This window comes from Bacillus rossius, chromosome 1 (assembly GCF_032445375.1).
Source record: "Bacillus rossius redtenbacheri isolate Brsri chromosome 1, Brsri_v3, whole genome shotgun sequence".
NCBI classification, from domain to species: Eukaryota; Metazoa; Arthropoda; class Insecta; order Phasmatodea; family Bacillidae; genus Bacillus; species Bacillus rossius.
Window position 1 is genome coordinate 192,672,792 of NC_086330.1, and position 18,228 is coordinate 192,691,019.

Here is an 18,228-nt window from a genome sequence, read left to right on the forward strand (position 1 = left end):
CTGGTGAAATGGTTGCATCTGTACTCTATGTGTGTTGTTTTATACTCATTGTTTTTAGTTTTGTGAATTCAACAGTTTTTCGAATGTAGTAATGATTTTTTATTGTATCAACTCTTCATTCTTAACGAAAAAAAAAGGTAAATACCATACAAAAATAACACCTATTTTCAATGAAAATAACACCTATTTCCAAGAAAAATAACACATATTTCTTAAAAAAATAAAACCTACATTTTCAGGTCTCTAAGTATAGGCTTTAATGGTTGTGTGTACAAGTAAAACTATTTTTTTCTTATGTAATCAAGTACATTATATTGCAAGCTGATGTAGCATACCCTGTAATTCATAACATCTAAATATCAATTAGTAGAGACCTGAAAAAATAGCATTTGCTATAAAGCGAAAAATAACGTGAATTTCGGCCTTTTATTTTGAATAATGCGAATTTCAGTCTTTTGAGCTAAAAACGCGAATTTTAGCATTTTGTTTGGTGTTCTATTTTTTTTATTTCAATTTCATTAGTACACTTTGACTGCCATTTACTTCATATTAAACCAATTAGGCAATTACTTAAAGTACCGTATAATTACGCAACCCGTTCTTAGTATCAATTACATTTGAACCTCGATGATACGTTCCCGTTTCATACATTTTCCCGTGTCATACGCCGATTAATTTTGGTCCCGCCGAAAGTTAATGGTTTACTTTCCCGGAACATACACTTAAAAATCTTTAATTTCCCGTTTCATACGTTTTTACGAAGCGGAAAAGTCCTAAAATTCACAAATTTTTTTGTTATATTCCTCCTGATAAACTACGTTTTAATGCTTTTATTTTGAAAAAACGTTCATTGTTTTCCTTTGCAAACGTAAGAAAATAACCTTTATCGCACAATAGATATGGATAGTATCGGAAAGACTGTGCACTTCGCTATTAGCATCTATGGCCAGCACCATGCGAGACTAGTGGCGCGAATGATTATGAAAATGGTGCACGCGATTTACCAAGGCACGGATCTCATATTTTGTGCATTCATTAACCCTCTTAGTGCCAGCCTCTGCTAGTATGGTAGTGCTAATAGTGCCAGGTCATTTTTAACTAAATTGCATCTCTAGAGTTTAATTTTAATAACTTTTTAACCTTTACTGTTATAACTATGAAATTTTTTACTGTTTATAGATAAATGTTTTCTTCTGTCACTTCTCATGTTTAAACATAAAAATTTTCATCTTATTTTATTTTTGTTGTTTTTTAAATTAAAAAAAAATAATTATTAAATTTTTTTTTATAAATTGTAATGTGGATAGGGAGTAGTTTTGACAGTAATATTCTTTGGTTTGAATTTTTTTTAAAAATATTTAATTGTTTTTCTATATGATAGTATAATAGTAATGTAATTTTTTCCAATATTTATTCTAATAATAATTTTTTGAAAAAAAAAAGAAAAAAAAACATTGCTTTTCTAACTGTGTACAATACAAATGAAATATTTTCTTAGCGTAACTCCAACTATATAGTGTATTTTGAATCCTTATAATTTTTTAATAATTATAAGTCTGTTATTAATGTATTTAAAAAGTAAACGATTTAATTAAAAAATTATGCATTGCTATTGTATGTCTTTATACAAATTTAGGTGAAACTGACTTTCAAATTTTAGAAGAAAAATATTGTCTTGGTTTGATCAGCATTTTTCATTATCACATTTTTTTCAATTAAAAATATAAAATTAATTGGTAGTTCATGATAACAACAACGATAAATCCATCACAACTATAGTCAAATACATATTCACTGGTCCTAGCAGCTGTGTTTACTAAAACAAACACCATGCAATCCTTTATGGCATTTTGCACAAACTGTCCTTGAACGCTTTCTTTTTCCTCCCTGACGTTTACTCGATACACTGCAAACACAACATTCTTTTTCTTTCTTCAATGGCAGTTTCAGAATTCCTGATGACGCCACACTTTCGTTAGTGTCACCAGGTTGTTGGTGTTGCTGTTCTAGCCACTCTTTTCCGAGACTGTCCACTACAGCAGAGACGAACTCATATCTTGTCAGAATGTTACCATCTGTATTCATTTTGTACAAAATATAACTGTTGAGTACCATACGGCCAAATATATTGAAACATACTTTTTTCCAGTATTTCAATGACCTTCTTTCGTCGAGGTAACAATACAGCATCATATCACTTGTGTCTATACCACCCATGTATTTATTGTATTTGTGAATGATTTCTGGTTTTTCACGCACTCTCTCTAGTCCGTGCCGTTTTTTAGTACACTGAACATCTTCTGTTTTTCCATTTGTTGATAGTAAAATTACTGGTTTTGTTTGAGATTTCTTTTCGCGATATGCCAATAACAGCAGTTCATTACTTTTGAAATACCTTTTCTCCCCAACCTGAAATTTGTTTTGCCTGTGTAATTCGGCTGGTAGATGCTTCCTGTTCCGCCTAACAGTGCCAGTAAGGTAAGTCCCTTCAGAATAGAGTTTCTGTGCAACTGGTACACTTGTAAAAAAATTATCAACAAAAATGTGATAACCTTTTCGTAGTAAATTCACACCTGATAATAGCTTCATTATCACAGTGTACCCAAGACCATATAGTTTTATGCTAGTCTTATCTAATTGATCTTTAGCACCACGGTATACATAAAATCCCATGCAGTAATTGACAGTACTATCACATAGCATCCAAAATTTTATTCCCCATCTATGGTGGTGTTTGTTGGGAAGGTATTGAAGTAATGAAGTATGGCTCTTTGTTCCGACCAAACTTTCATCAATTCTCAGCATTTGGTATGGAGTGAAGTGGTGCTTGAAAACATTATTTGCGTGGTCAATAATTGGCTTGAATTTTCCTTCTGGATCATAGTTTGATTTGCCTGGTAGACCAAGGTTTTTGTTATCCGATAGGTGGAAAAATTTTAGAAGTAGTTGAAATCTATTGCGAGAAAACATTTTTCGAAACCATGGCATGCTGCGAGAAGGAACAGTAGACCAATATGAGTAAAGTGTAGGCATTTTTATGAGGCCCATATTTATTATACATGCTACAAATGCTTTCATTTCAACAACTGAAGTTTTTTTCCAAGAAATAGCTCTTGAACCTGTACCTAATTTACCCTTGTTCTGTGATAAAAACTGCTGAGCATATCTATTGGTTTCCTTTACAAGAAGCTGTAGTAAGGAAAAAGTAAACATTAGCTGGAAATATGCTATGGGCTTCGAGTTTCGAGGGGGTAAATGTTTTGGTCCAGCATTTTCTAAAAACTGGGGTATGTTGTGTTTTGGTGGTGAAAAGTTTTCACAAGAAGACCAGATTATATTATTTACGTCAGTCTGTTCATTTTCATCGGACGAATCACTTGAACTATCGCCTGAATTTGTACGAAGTGATGCACCGGCTGGAATATAATTATCCGCAGCCACAGGAGTAAGTCTCGGTGTGTTTGAAGTAGATGGTAAATGCTCTTCCTCATCAGTACTTGTATCGTTGTCGCTTGTTGTATCACTTTCACAAATATCACTATCGAGCGAATAAAAATAGTCGAGCATTTCTTTGTCATCTTTACCCGCAATGTAACTTCTTTTCCGAGACATTATTATGAAAACGAAAACAAAAGCCTTGATCGCACAAAGTTTCGCGGTAGTATTAGTTTGAAACAGAGTAACATCACTTTCCACTGAGAAATATGCGGGAAAACGTGTTTACTATGACTACTACAATAATAATTTTCAACGCAGAATAACCAACGGTAAAAAATCCTACGCAATTCGTAATATCCACGAAACTGGTAGTTACATATATCGTTTACATAAATGAACCATTGTTGTCATAACTTTGAAAAAAAAAAAAAAAAAAAAACATTTGTAGAAATTTCTGGAAAAAAGTTTTATGATATTTATAAAATAATTAAAATAAAGAATTTACAAAAGAAACAATTTTTTTTCAAAAGGAAAAGTGTTTGTTTAGAATAAAAAATGCAGCAAAACGCGGTTTCTTACGCTGTGCGATGTCCAGCAGTATGACACTCATACTCTCTGTTGTGAGAAAAAAGAACTAAATAGTAGGGCACATACGCTACCTGTTACCAGAAAAAGGAACTAGATAGTAGGACACTTCATTAGAGAAAGGTAGAATGCGCTGCTAGTAACAAAAACCTGTCTTGAAAACGGAAAAAAAATCGGGCCGATTTTTCGGCCCTGGCAATTCTCGCACAACAAGGCAAGGCCGATTTATCGGACTTTGGCACTAAAAGGGTTAATCTTTGAACTGAATATACTTGTTTGTTATTGTTTTCTTACGATAGGATTGTTTTATATTTTACGTTTCTCAAGTTAAAATTTTATTGAAAATTGATCTGTTGCATAAAGTTGTTTGTAAAATGAAACAAACCAGCAAAAATTTCTGTTTTTCTTTTTACAATAGCCTAATTTTTTTATTTCTAATTTAGGCTTGGTGACTTTTCTCCTCTCCAAGAAAGGACTGCTTTACTTGATTATGGACTGTATTTTACATTTCTGGTAGTTTTATTATATGTATATATAATGATGAATTCATATCTTTCATTAATATGATGCAATTATTTACACATATTTTGTTACATAAGGACTGGAGCACGAATGCAGACGTTAGTACGGTTGTACTGTAGGCGGATGTTATCTACTCTGTGGGCAAACGTTTTGTTTACTTTTTTCACTCGTTGGCAAATACGGTAAAATGATAGTACTTACAGAAAGAATTTTTTTTTCTTTATAAACAGCAGTGGTAGCAATTGTTCTACTATCTAGAAACAAGCTCATGGTCTGTTAAAATGACCTAGAAATAAAGATTCAAAATATTATGTACCAGGACTAGGTTTTCATTGTGTGTAATTTTGCGTCCACGATGCCTAAACCAACGGTGCATGTACAGCAACGAGCAGCCGAGTTCAAAAGTGAAGGACTTTATGCCTCTGATTCTCAAACTCTTATGTGCCGTTTTTGTAACTGTGTAATTTCATATGAAAAGAAAGATGCCGTGATAAAACATACAAAAACACAAAAACACATCAACCTTTCGAAAAAACAAAACTCTTCTGAAAATAAAAGTATGATTCAAACATCTGTACTTGTCAACCTACAGAGTGCAAAAAGGAGGAAATTGGCAGTTGACAATCTTGCAGTTAAAACTACTGAGGCTTTCTCAAAAGCCAACATTCCTTTGGAAAAGCTGGATGATCCTAATTTAAGAGAATGGATGAATGAGTTTATTGAAGGTAAGTTTAATTTCAAATCTGTGACAACTAGGCATGTAGTTCTGTAAAGGATTGAGTAAATAGGGAATTTTAATTGCATTTTCTTCACATGTTTGTTTTAGGGGCTGGAGACTTGCCTTGCATTAGAAGATCTCTTAGGGAAACATATGTTCCTGTGATAGCACAAGCACACTTCGATGAAATAAAACAATTAGCACAGCATAAATGTGTTGATATTCTGTGTGATGAGACTACGGATTCCAAAGGGAGATGTGTGTTTGTGGTGCTTTTTAAGATTCAGTCAAACAGTTTAACAGATCCAGTGGTAAAGGTAGCTGCAGTAAACATTCTCGAGAAAGCAGATGCTACAACATGTTCCCAGGCCATTCTTGAGTGTATTAATAAATACAGTGTCAATTTCATGGACATTCAAGCAATTGTCACAGACTCAGCACGTTACATGACGAAATGTGTCACATCGTTGCAGGTCCTTTTTGGAGAGCACGTTGCCCATGTTCAATGCTGGGCCCACAAACTAGCTTTGGTAGGCAATTGCTTTTCCATTGGACTGAAAGAAGTAAATGAGGCTGTAGTAAAGGTGAAAACTGCGTTTCTTAATACACGGAAAAGGAAACATCATTATTTGCAGTATCTATCAGAACATACAACTAAAGCTGCAAATTTGTTTCCAATGCCAGTAACAACACGCTGGAACTCGTGGTTCAGAGCAGTGTTTTATTTGGCAGAATATTTGGTTGACATTGTTAATTTCTTCAAGCTAGATGAAATGAAGGCTATCAACAATAGTGGTATTCACTATGTAGCTGGTGTTTCAGAAAAAGATGTGGCAATTGTTCTTGCTCAGTGCATATTTGTGAAAACTCACGCAGCTGATATTGTAAGCCTTCTCACAAAGCTTGAAGGTTCGCAGTACCCGACAGCACATTCCCTTTATGGGTATTTGAGTGATTTACTGAAAGGCTTTGAGGGCACATCAAAAGGTGTATTTGACTCCCCTTTTGAAACTTTCATGTCAGAATCATCTCTTACGACAAGCGAAAAAGCACAAGTGAAACATAAATGTCAAAACTCATCAGCTCTTGCAATGACCAAACTTCAAAGTCTGATGAACAGTGATCCAAGTGCACACATCTTCAAAGCCATTAGCAAGCTGTTTAGTCCCAAAAACATTTTGCTAAATGAAACAAAAAGTGTTTTGTCTGTTTTTGACAACATCCCTGCATTTAATGGTGTGGACAATTCAGTTAGGTACAAAGGCTACGAATTCCTTAAAGAAGCTGTTCAGGATGCTGTCAAACATTAAAATGAACCGGATGTAGCAAAATTGCTGATGGCTTTGGGAGTGGAACATGAAGTATTCACAAAGGCAGCACTTAAGGCCATTTGGCTGCCCACCAACAATGTTGACAGCGAACGCCTTCTTAGTCACTACAATTTGGTGGTTACTGACATGAGACAAAATTTAAAAGAAGAGAATATAGAAACATTTACCATGCTTTCATTTGATAGCTAATTTTGAGTGTTTGCAAGTAGATAAAACAATGACAATATTTACTTAGCTGGTGAAATGGTTGCATCTGTACTCTGTGTGTGTTGTTTTATACTCATTGTTTTTAGTTTTGTGAATTCAACAGTTTTTCGAATGTGGTAATGATTTTTTATTGTAACAACTCTTCATCCTTAACGGAAAAAAAGGTAAATACCATACAAAAATAACATCTATTTTCAATGAAAATAACACATATTTCCAAGAAAAATAACACATATTTTTAAAAAAAATAAAACCTACATTTTCAGGTCTCTATCAATTAGTCACATACTTTATTTATGCACGTAAATAATAGAGAAACTGTCTTTAACAGGTGGTAACCATGCAGAAATCTTCAGGAACCGAAAAGGCTTTTTCTCGTTAAATGTCCAGGTGGTGTGTGAAGCAAGGTTACACATAATGGACATTGTTTCTTGCTGGCCAGGAAGTGCACACGACACCACCATTTACAACAGTTTGAGACTCAGAGCCAGGCTGGAGCAAGGTGAACTTGGGACCGGATTCCTGCTAGCAGACGGTGGCTATCCTAATCAAGCACGTGTACTTACGCCACTTGCAGAGCCCAGATTACCAGCTGAGCAACTTTACAACGAGAGTCACATTCGAACCAGAAACACAGTGGAAAGAATGTTTGGTGTGTGGAAAAGAAGATTTCCTGTTCTGAGTTTAGGTCTGCGGACATCTGTAGATTTATCAATGAACATTATAGTAGCAACAGCAGTGTTGCATAACATTGCATGCGCAAGGTTTGATGAACAACCAGTGGATGACCCAGACCTTCCCGCTGTCAACTTCAATGACTTTAACATACCAGTTGAAGCAGTGAACAACAACATGATTGGTAATGCAGTCCGGCAATCACTGATCACAGACTACTTTTCAAGGTACTTGAAACACATTTTCTGTTACCTAGTATTGTTATTTATTCATAAAGTTAAATTACAGTTAGGTACATATCATATTTGCTCTTGCAAGTTATTATCATTAGTTTTCTTTAAGCAGTCACATTTCCAAATTGACATTAACATACAAAATGAAACTTGTCAGATATAATTAATGTAATGTTGACACAATAGTCATTCCTTGTCAAGAAATGTTGAGAAACAATACATGTTTGTCAGGATTTCATGGTGCCCACCTAAGTATTAAAAGACTCAAAATATTACTAATAACAGTATGTTGTGTTAGTTTTAACATGTTACTGACACAAGGAATAGGTTGTAATCTAATATAAATGTTGATGATATGAAGAATTATTATCTTCAAATTCCGTGTACTTGTACTAGTAAAATAATGTTATCTACATAAAAAATATTTGCACTTAACGAAAATGTACATTATGTACTGTATTTTTATTTTCAGATTGCAGGACTAGGAACAATTTGAAAAGAAGGTGCGGAAAATATAAACGGACGAACTGTGCTTTTCATATCTTATGTTTTTTTTTTATTTTTATGTATCACAAATTGAATAAGAGTTTTACACAAATTATCACAAGTGGGAAAATAAATATTAAGAAAATGTATATAAAAACATAGGTATTCATGACATTACTCTTTCGGTAGCAATTTATTCAATTCTTCTTCTTTTATTTTCAGTTCAACACGTTTTATTTCCACTGCCAATCGCTCTTCTTCCATCCTCAGTTCATGTTCCTTTCTTCTGAACTCAGCTTGGCTTTCAGCTTCACTTCTCAAAATTGCCATTTGTAGATTTGTCAACTCCAGCTTGGCATCAGCTAAAGTGGAAAATTTAGCTGCAGTGTTCGTAGGTTTTTTCAAAAGTGGCCGTCATCTAGAGGAATGGGTTTTGGGAACATCTGCGACTTCTTTGGGCCGCTATAAATACGAAGAAATGTTATCCTTTTACTGTACAAAGTATTATTACAATATATTAATGTAAATTGAAGTGGTAATTATTTGTTAAAACAAAACTAATGTATAAAAGCAAATTTAATTATTTGTGGCACCATGTGAAACACAATTGCATACAACACAGAACAATACCTTTTATATATGTATGTATGAATGTATGTATGTATATATATGTATGTATATGTATGTATATATATGTATGTATATATATGTATGTATATATATGTATGTATATATATGTATGTATATATATGTATGTATATATATGTATGTATATATAATATGTATGTATATATGTATGTATTTATATATGTTCGAATTGTCAAAAGTTGCTACATGTTATTCCACTAACCTTTATTGTGATATTAATTACCTACTATAGAAAACACATATTCAAATAGACAGACATACAACTCACTTTGATTTGGAGTATTCTCTGGTGTTTGCACTCTCAGCGACTCTGCAATTGGTGTCCGCAGTAACTGTGGTGTCCAGTCAGACCAGGTAATTTGTGTATGGCTACACTCCTGTGATTTACCAGAAGCTGTATTAACATCTTGTGGTACAGTTGGCACTGGTATTATCACCTCCTGAGATTGCAAAGTCACCAAGACCTGTTAATGAAATGTACATGCAAATATAATCTCATGGTTCTATACTACCCAATGTTTTACCTGTAGTAATAAATAGTTCACCACAATTTGTATCACGTTTACACAATGTAAGGTTTGGAGATGATGCAATATTAAAAAAATACTTAAATGGGAAAAGATAAAGTTTATAATTACTAACAAAATAATTAAAGAAGGAAAGTGGAAACAAATGTAATGCATGTAATTTAGTTAAGAAATTGTACAGTTTATGAAAGTATATACAACACGTATCATAAAGGGGAGGAATGTTTTTGATGATTTTACAACATAGACTCAGTTAATTAATTGACAAGTAGTGAATTAAGTTAATACATAACCTTGGTGATTTTGGTAATGTTTGTATACAAAATAATAGCTTAAAATTAATGCAGGCATATCAAAAATATACAATGTATTTTGTAAACTTTAGTACCTACTAATTTAAAAATACGTTATTTAAGTTTAGGACTATGTTTGACATTGTTTTATGTAAAATTAAAAATGAAGAAACATTTTACAAAGTACATTGTTTAATGGTTAATAACTTTTCAGTTCGAGAGAAAACAGTGGGAGGCTAATATTCACTGTGCATTTCTCTGAATACCATAAAGAACTATACAATAAGAAAATGCTTCGTGCATATGGTTTTGCATCACAAGATCTAATTTCTGTTATTGACTTGATAGGGGCTAGAAGAATATGTTTCACTGCTAGCAACTTGTCTTACTAAAAAATAAATTACACAATAAGTACTTACTTCAGATGTAACTTTCCCACCAATATCTGAACATTGGCCTGCAGAATCTTGCAACAAAATTCCATCTGAAAGATTCACATAATTTTATAACTGCATGTGTAGTGTTAATACATGTAGGGCTACTAAACATGTTCACAATACACGTGTACAAATGATTAGTATAATATAATTAGTTGCAAAGTAAAGCCTTTCACTACATTACTTTTAAGTAACCTAGAAGCAGACATTTTAGTGACCTTGTTATCTAGGCAAATAAAAGTTACCGTACCTTACAACTGTATGCATTAATAGGCCTAAATTATTTTATTTTTTTTTGCTTTTTATGTACATTTGTATTGTTACATGTGCTACCAAATACAGTACTTTACCAGACTGTAATATAGACTAGTGTTTTATCCCAGACATTTCTAGCTTGGTCTTTCTCTATGTTTAGTAATAATGAATGTCCAATAACACCAAAAAAATAAATAATGTTAACTTTAAAAACATTTGTCACACTTTAAAGTCTGCCTTTGTAAAGGTTGGTTTTTGGGAATACATATCCAAAACACATCAAACATAACCTTTTACTGAGCTGACATTTTTATGGCAGATATTTATAAGTACCTATTTTAATTTAATGGTTGCCTACTATGGGTACTGCAAAGGAACACATATAACATTTTATCTACATAAAGTGTAGGTACATATGAAACCAAATATAACTTACCGCAGTCACTGTCGGTTGCACTCGTGAGCCCCGATACCGAAATACTCAAAAGAGACTTCACTCGTTCATCTGATGTATTAACTAACATTTTTGGGGGTAACCCGCCTCCCGTCTTGAAAACCTGCATCCTTTCTTCGCTGCACTTTTTTCGTACCGCACGTTTCATGTTATCGTATTTTGCTTTCAAAGTTTTTTCATTCCTTGGAAGAATGCCAGACAAGGAATTAAACTCTGATGTAATCCTTTGCCATGCATCTTCTTTTTGTCGCCATGTAACCGCATCGGTTTTCTTACATTCCACGATACTGGCATACTTTTCCATTAAAGATATAAGTAATTCCGTTTCCGAAGCAAGAAAATTTCCGGATCGTGGCCGCTTATTTTCGTCCATATTGATGTTTGTTTACAATTTTCTCTAACCGTACCTTAAACACTGGCCAAAAGTAACAAACGAAGGTAGCACGACAGCCAATCACGATCCGATTCGTCATCGCCTAGTTGCCATATTTCCCTTAACCATTGTTTAGTTAAACACTCGTTAAAAAAAAGTTGGAAAACAGTCAAATGATAATTAGTACTTTAATGTCCTGTTTAAATTAATCGTTCGATTAGATAACCGAAACTTTAAACAGACTTTGTGAAACCGGCCCTAAGTATTATAAATACAATAGTCTTAAAGTCTTTAGCAATGAATGCATTCAAGCCTGACAGCATACAATTTGGAAAGAAAGAAGGCAAAAAGCTGAAAGAAATCTGTTTAGTATTAATGTTATACAATGTATAAGACTCCAATTACATATAACTATTGCAGCATTAAAATGACATCACCCTTATCCAACCAAAAGATCAACTCTCCCACTATGTAGATAATGTGAACACCACAAACATGGTAGCCATATAATTTTATCCTGTAATTTGTGAAGGCTATGTAGACAGACATTAAAGAAATGTATAAATTTAGTCAGCTACAAATATTGTAGCTATAAGTTGCAAATTTCAATATTACATTGTTTTTATAAGTAATGAACAGTTATCCTTGTTACATCATAATAATTAAATACAACTAGGACAAATATTTTTGTTTGATTAAAATCATGAACCAAAGTTTCTTGCTGGTGGATATAACTTGAGGTATGAAAATATATATAAATAACAAGTGACTATTAACAAAATGGCTTCAAATGTGCTTGCAGTGTATGTAACATAATCTTTGAATAAATTAGAGAACATATTTAGTTATTTTAATAATGCATCCATCAGAAACTTTCCTCCAGCCCAAAAAAATTGCAACTTTGCTTATGAACAATTAACAATGTGAAATATATTGAATGACTACAGTTTATAAAGTGATTTATTGGTTTAGCCAAACCTGTCTGATTAACCAATTTAAAAATTAACATAACCGGAGAATGTTTCAAATCCTTAGATCCTGTGTTCGTGGACTGTTCCCAAAATGGCTTTGAAGAATTAGTTTTAGTATACATACCTTGATAAACCAACTAAAACCATGTCTTCATAAACTGTCACAAGTGATCTCACACACCATGTTAATCATTTAATTTTCTTGTCAATAGTATTTATTATTTAAGAGTTATTATTGTGAACATATCACAATAGCTTCCTTGCATTTTACTTTCTGTCCCAAAATTTAGTAATCGGTTATTAGGTAGATTTCAAAGAAAGAATACCTATTGTAGTTGTTACCATTGTGAGACTTCTGGAAATTTTTTTTACAGTGTTTTAAGTCTCGTGATCAGGTCCCAAAACCACAGTCATCTAAAATATATATGGGGTAGACATGCCAAAAAAATATGTGGAAAATAAAGTTGTTACCCCCAATTATTTCAAAAAAATAATTATGCTACAGCAAGAAAATTTGTGGTGGTTGTAGAACCTCATTCAATTAAACATATTTCAGACACTCAAGTGTTTTAACTAAAATACTTTACTATTAACAATAAAAATGTTGTTCAGACCCAACTTCAAAGACATGTACCAGTCTTGGGTAGCACTTTAGAGTCTTACATCCTAAATCGTGTAGATGTTTCAACTTATTTTGTCATGATGAACCTACAGCCAAAAATTGTCAGTTGAATTTAGACTCATCCTGTATGTATACACAAATCACTTCCAAACTAATACATGAAATAAAGTGCTAGAAAATATCATTTGAGATATTTAATGGGGAAAATCTGATAAAAGGGGCAGGAATATAATTTTTTGACAGACAAAAAATTACTATAACACTATTAATATGAAAATATTGCATCCATTTCAAGGTATTATATCTCAAATTTGTCAAAATAAATTTTTTATACAACAAGCAAGGGGGCAAGGGTAGGGAAAAACAGGGGTTGAAGGACCAAACTATTCATACCTCCCTTAGTAGACACACTATCAAAGCCATTCAGATTTATTGTTAATCTTCAAAATATTATTTAAAACATTTGTCTAAAAGTATTTTTGATAGGACCAATCATTACTATTATGGTTTAAAAAAAAAAGGAATTAAAGTACAAAAAAAAATTATTACTTTCTTATATATACATTATCAATTCATTCACATTTAATATAACAGAATAACACTTAGTAAATATCTGGTAGCAAAATTTTGGATAAAAAACAAAATGCAAAAGAGAAATGAACATGAAATGAAAGAGAGTTATAACATAATATTCTTTATACCTATTGTGATAAATGTATATGAATAGCCCTTAAATGATAATGACAAGAAATGTGAAAAACAAGTCAATATTAACACAAGTATCAGTCAATGTACTAATTATGAAATATGTCAGTTTTCCAAGTCAGCGTGTACTACAACTAGTATTCCCACTACTTGTCCGATTAGCATTCAATGCCAGCTAACTGTTGTCACTACAATATAAAATTTTAAGAGTTGCAAACACACATGGAGATGCTGAAGCTGAACTAAAAGTGCCACAACTACTTCTGGGATGCATTTGTAGAAAATATTCAAAGGCTCTTTACACAATAATAAATTAAACGTAGAGGCTACTGTATGCAGAAACAACACAAGAGAAAATGAATGCTAACATAATATGGAAAAATACGCAGTGCCAATAAAATATAATAAGTAATTCTAACTAAAGGGCTAATGATATCTTGTTACACACTGCAATTATTTTAATTGAGATGTCTTACTCTTGGGGTATGGATTTATTGTCATATTCCAATTTAATCCACTGCGAGCTGCAGAAATAACTATTTTTCATGAATGCAATATGCTCTGATACACCAGGATAAAAAACATTTTTTGCACATGACAATGTGAGAAATGTTTACAAAATCACATTCAGCAAATAAGTCTACATGAACATTTAGCCGAAGTACAAAATAAGAAAATTTTACGGCTTAAAAACTTGCACATCACAGCAATAAAGTTACATGACATACACAAAGAAGAAACAAAAGAAAAAAAAACATTCGGAAGTGATTTAGATAAATGACTCACATTACTACAACATGTATTCAGTACTGTATGAAATATGAAATTGTACTTTGTCTTGATTATGTCCATCACTTCATGAGTCTGCTGTCCTACAATAACTGCCGACATCAATCTGGCGCATTGTAACGATACTTGACATGGGCATTGTAGCCACAACGTCGCCAGTTTATCAAACACTGCACAACCCACGTGGTCGACACCAAAGGGATTTTATAAAGTTCTGCCTTCTGTATAACTTCTTGAAGGCAGGACAAATCTGTTAAAATCACGTCTGGTTTGGATGCTAGATCTAAAAGAAAGGAAAGCAGAAACACTTGAAACAATTTTCCTGTTCTGAACATAAATGTTTTTAAAATTAAACATACAAAAAATCAAACAATGAGAGAACACGAAAACGTGAAACCATATTTTAACATTACTGTTTATAAGTTACTAACATTTTCCTGCTTTACTCCTTTATGGCAATTTCATTGATACAAAACAGAAGTATTCAGTAATGTTACAACAGGGTTTAACTATAGTGTACAGCAAGCGGCCAACTGCTGCTGGTTAGCTGTTTCCTCACAACTATGTTATAATGCAAGTAGATTCCCAGGTAGCAACCACTAACATTCACTGCAAACTAAGGAGGGACAAGAGTGAACTTCCTCAAAGCCCTTCAAATAGTAAAATAATACAAGCAGAATTGTTGTAGGCTACTGCCAGAAATGGTCAATTTTGACATAAATGGCTGCCATAAATTACATGATCCAAAATTATCATCTATACCGGTATTGCAAAGAGCTGACTGCAGGAGAGTAGACAATTACAAAAATACAGTATTGTGTTCACACTTTACAGGAGTATACTTTACCTAATCTAGAATAAGTCATTGTTTGCAATGTTTTGGAATTGCGGTTTGCTTATGTTTATAAAATGGGGAGGAAAAATTGTGCATGTTATTAAAGGGAACATTGCATAACGATAGAATTTATTTAAGGCAAGAAAACAGAATACGGACTGAAAATCAAGCAAATTGACGAACACACAAAGTTATAACACTAATCCCTCACTTAGCATGTCTTCAAATTGCGCAAATTCATTTAGCACAATGTTAATATAACTGCCCCTATTTTGAATAGTATGTTTGTAAATTTCAGGTAGCACTAAATTTCACAGGCAAAAAAAAAGTCAAACAGGACCTCTGAGCATGACACCACAAAGTCTGCTTCGATTCAGTGAACATCAGATACATAATGGAATACAGTTAGCTATACGAGGGGTGAAGAGATGTGCACACAGGCCTGACTAAGCTATCTGCTGTTGTACAAATTTCAGCTCAGGCAAGTTCAGTTGTGGTTATGGAGTGTATGTTGCCGGGCTGTACTGTTGTCGCCCGGCCACAGACCAGGCAGTAATGAACTTCAGTCTCGCCAGTGGCAGGGAACTCGCACGCACAAACACAAGCAACGTCTGCCCATTTTTCTGCCGGTAACTGTACGTGCGCAAGCACCTGCAGTTGGAATCATAGTGGAATCCAGTCAGTAATATCGGTTTTACTGCCAAGGATGGTTTTTAAAGTTTGTGGAAAGGTACGCGACGTGAGTTGAAGGTCACACCCGGGCCGGCAAGCTAACCAGCAAACTGACGATAAGTATATAACCAACTATCTCCCGTTACGTGGTGTCGTATTTGTCACACAAAGTATTTGATGGTAGGTTATAAAGATAAATGGTGTGACATATTTATAGCTGAGTGTTATAATACGTAAAGAATATTTCTCCGCACATTTTCGGTGCACATTAACTAAATTAGCCTTGCTATTTATGGTGACTAATTCTTCAGAATACACAGTTTTGAACACAAACATTTTTAGGAACATGTCAGTCGTGCTAAGTGAGGACTGGTGTACTATATGGGTGATAATTTTAAGCAATAATTAACATTTCCCTGAATTTGTACAATATTCTATTAAATCCACTAAGCGAATAGTAGAGTCAGCATCTTTATGTTACCTTCAAGTCAGCTACACCAAGTAACCTGTGCACAGAGATAGATATGTGCCCACTGTGAGCAGACTGTTCCCAGAGCTCCAGCAAGCCTATAGTAATAAAAGGGAGAGTTTGTCTGTAGTTTGCATAGTGCAGAGACAGTGAGGCCTAGAGCTGCAAAATTAGGTACATTTATCCTCCAGGCAGAATCTATTTGTACCTGAAAGAGATTATTTGAATTTTGCCTTAGTTGTTTAAGTTAAATTTTTCAGCGAGCTTTTGAACACATATTTCCGATGAACTTCATGGTAATAGCTGTTGCATTTTTAATGAAACTTTCTTCATCCCCATAGCAACAGTTATTGCAATGTTAATGCCTCGTTCACGGTAGGATCTTAATCCAGTGTTACTCAGTCACAGTATTGGCAAATTTGAAGGCCCCTTAGAAAAAGATTGCATCATTGGTTTATATTTATTCACATTTATCATAGTTACAACTATTTTTTTCTCCCATACATTGATTTTCAAAATTAGATTGGTCCCCCCCTCCCCACCAAGGTTTGAATCGTGGCAGTAGCGGATGCTGAGAGATGGGGCATGTATAGAAGCAGGAGAGGGTTCTGCCTGTAAACTTTCAAAGTGAAGTGCCGGTACATCAGCTTGTATGAAATAAAAATACCAGAATGAGGAGTATTTTATTAAATTTACATACCATAAAATTTAGAGATGCTGAAAATCAACAAAACAAACTATAAAAATTGACTTTAATTAGGATGATAAATTTTTTTACTTTGGCCTTATATTTTTTATTGTTGTAGCCTAAAAGATTACAATAGTATACATAGTATACCAAATCATAAAGATAAGATTGTATTGTGTATTACATATAAATGTTTATTAATTGTAAAATACAATACAAACAATACTATATTGTACAGACAGATAGGGACACTATCAATAAATATTATCAGGCCCAATCTAAGATGTTAATATAATTTAAAGTCAAACTACATACCTTGACAATCTACTAGGTGTGTTGCACTTGCTCCCAATGCAGTAAGTATTCTGTTCCAGAATTTAAAAAATATTCCAGCTTCATTTACAATGTAGACAGAAAGGTCCTGCAAAGGCTTCCTCGATGTTCGTGGAGAGATCTTCCACTCTTTATACATGCCATCTTCAAGAGACCATCCAGCATGCAAGTAGTACCCACTACACTCCTCCATAGAACCCTGCACAGAACGATATCAATAAAAGTTAGTAATACTTTTGTCAAGTTTAAGCTTAATATTGGAAACATATTAAATAGCAGCCTTATGGACACCTTAACCTCTCATCATCATTTATTACAAATAAATAAAACAGAGTGATAACATACACTAAAAAACATTTGGCCACAAATATTCCACAATTACTTACATAAGACTAAACATTATAAAGACTCTTATTTTTCTTCCAGCAAGGCACTACAAATAAATGCCATCTGCACTACTCACAAGAAGTCATGCAATGCTTGCTGCTTCTCTTTTTTGGTGAGGATTTGAGTGTGTGTGAGTGCTGAAGCACACAGGGTGTCTGTAAAAGGGAGAGAAGAGAGAATGGAAGCCCCTAAATGGTTGTACCATGAGAGGAAACCAGCAGTAGACACTCAAAAGTACAGCAGAGATTGTCATTGGTAATTCGGTAAGGACCCCCAAAACTTTAATAAACTGATTATTATTGGTTGTTAAATCATACTGAAGAGGTGAATGTTTATGCAAAAAATATGGAAAATTTAAATTCAAAAAGATGAAAATATCGGTACAAAAGTAAAAGAGGAGTGCTAAATTTCAAGGAATTGAAATGCATATCAGAAACAGCATAAGCCTTCATATCAAACACTATTTAGTTAACATCTGACAAAAGACTTAAATGTCTTTTATTCACGTTTAATATTTTATGCTAGTTTCTTGTGACATGGTGATATATTCTAGGTTTACACTGGTTTACATTGCC

General features: G+C 33.5%; 1 protein-coding gene across 7 annotated transcripts in view; it reads right to left on the minus strand.

Moving 5' to 3' along the window:
- Window positions 1-12,954: 12,954 nt before the first annotated feature.
- The window catches only part of LOC134527188 (uncharacterized), a 412,406-nt gene continuing 407,132 nt past the window's right edge, over window positions 12,955-18,228 (minus strand). For all 7 annotated transcript variants that reach the window (XM_063359634.1, XM_063359635.1, XM_063359633.1 and 4 more), the window contains 2 exons: window positions 17,249-17,465; window positions 12,955-14,552 (listed from right to left, as the gene is read on the minus strand). In XM_063359634.1, the coding sequence (XP_063215704.1) occupies window positions 14,371-14,552; window positions 17,249-17,465 (399 nt within the window). In that variant the 3' untranslated portion in view covers window positions 12,955-14,370. The remainder of the gene's footprint in view (window positions 14,553-17,248; window positions 17,466-18,228) is intronic.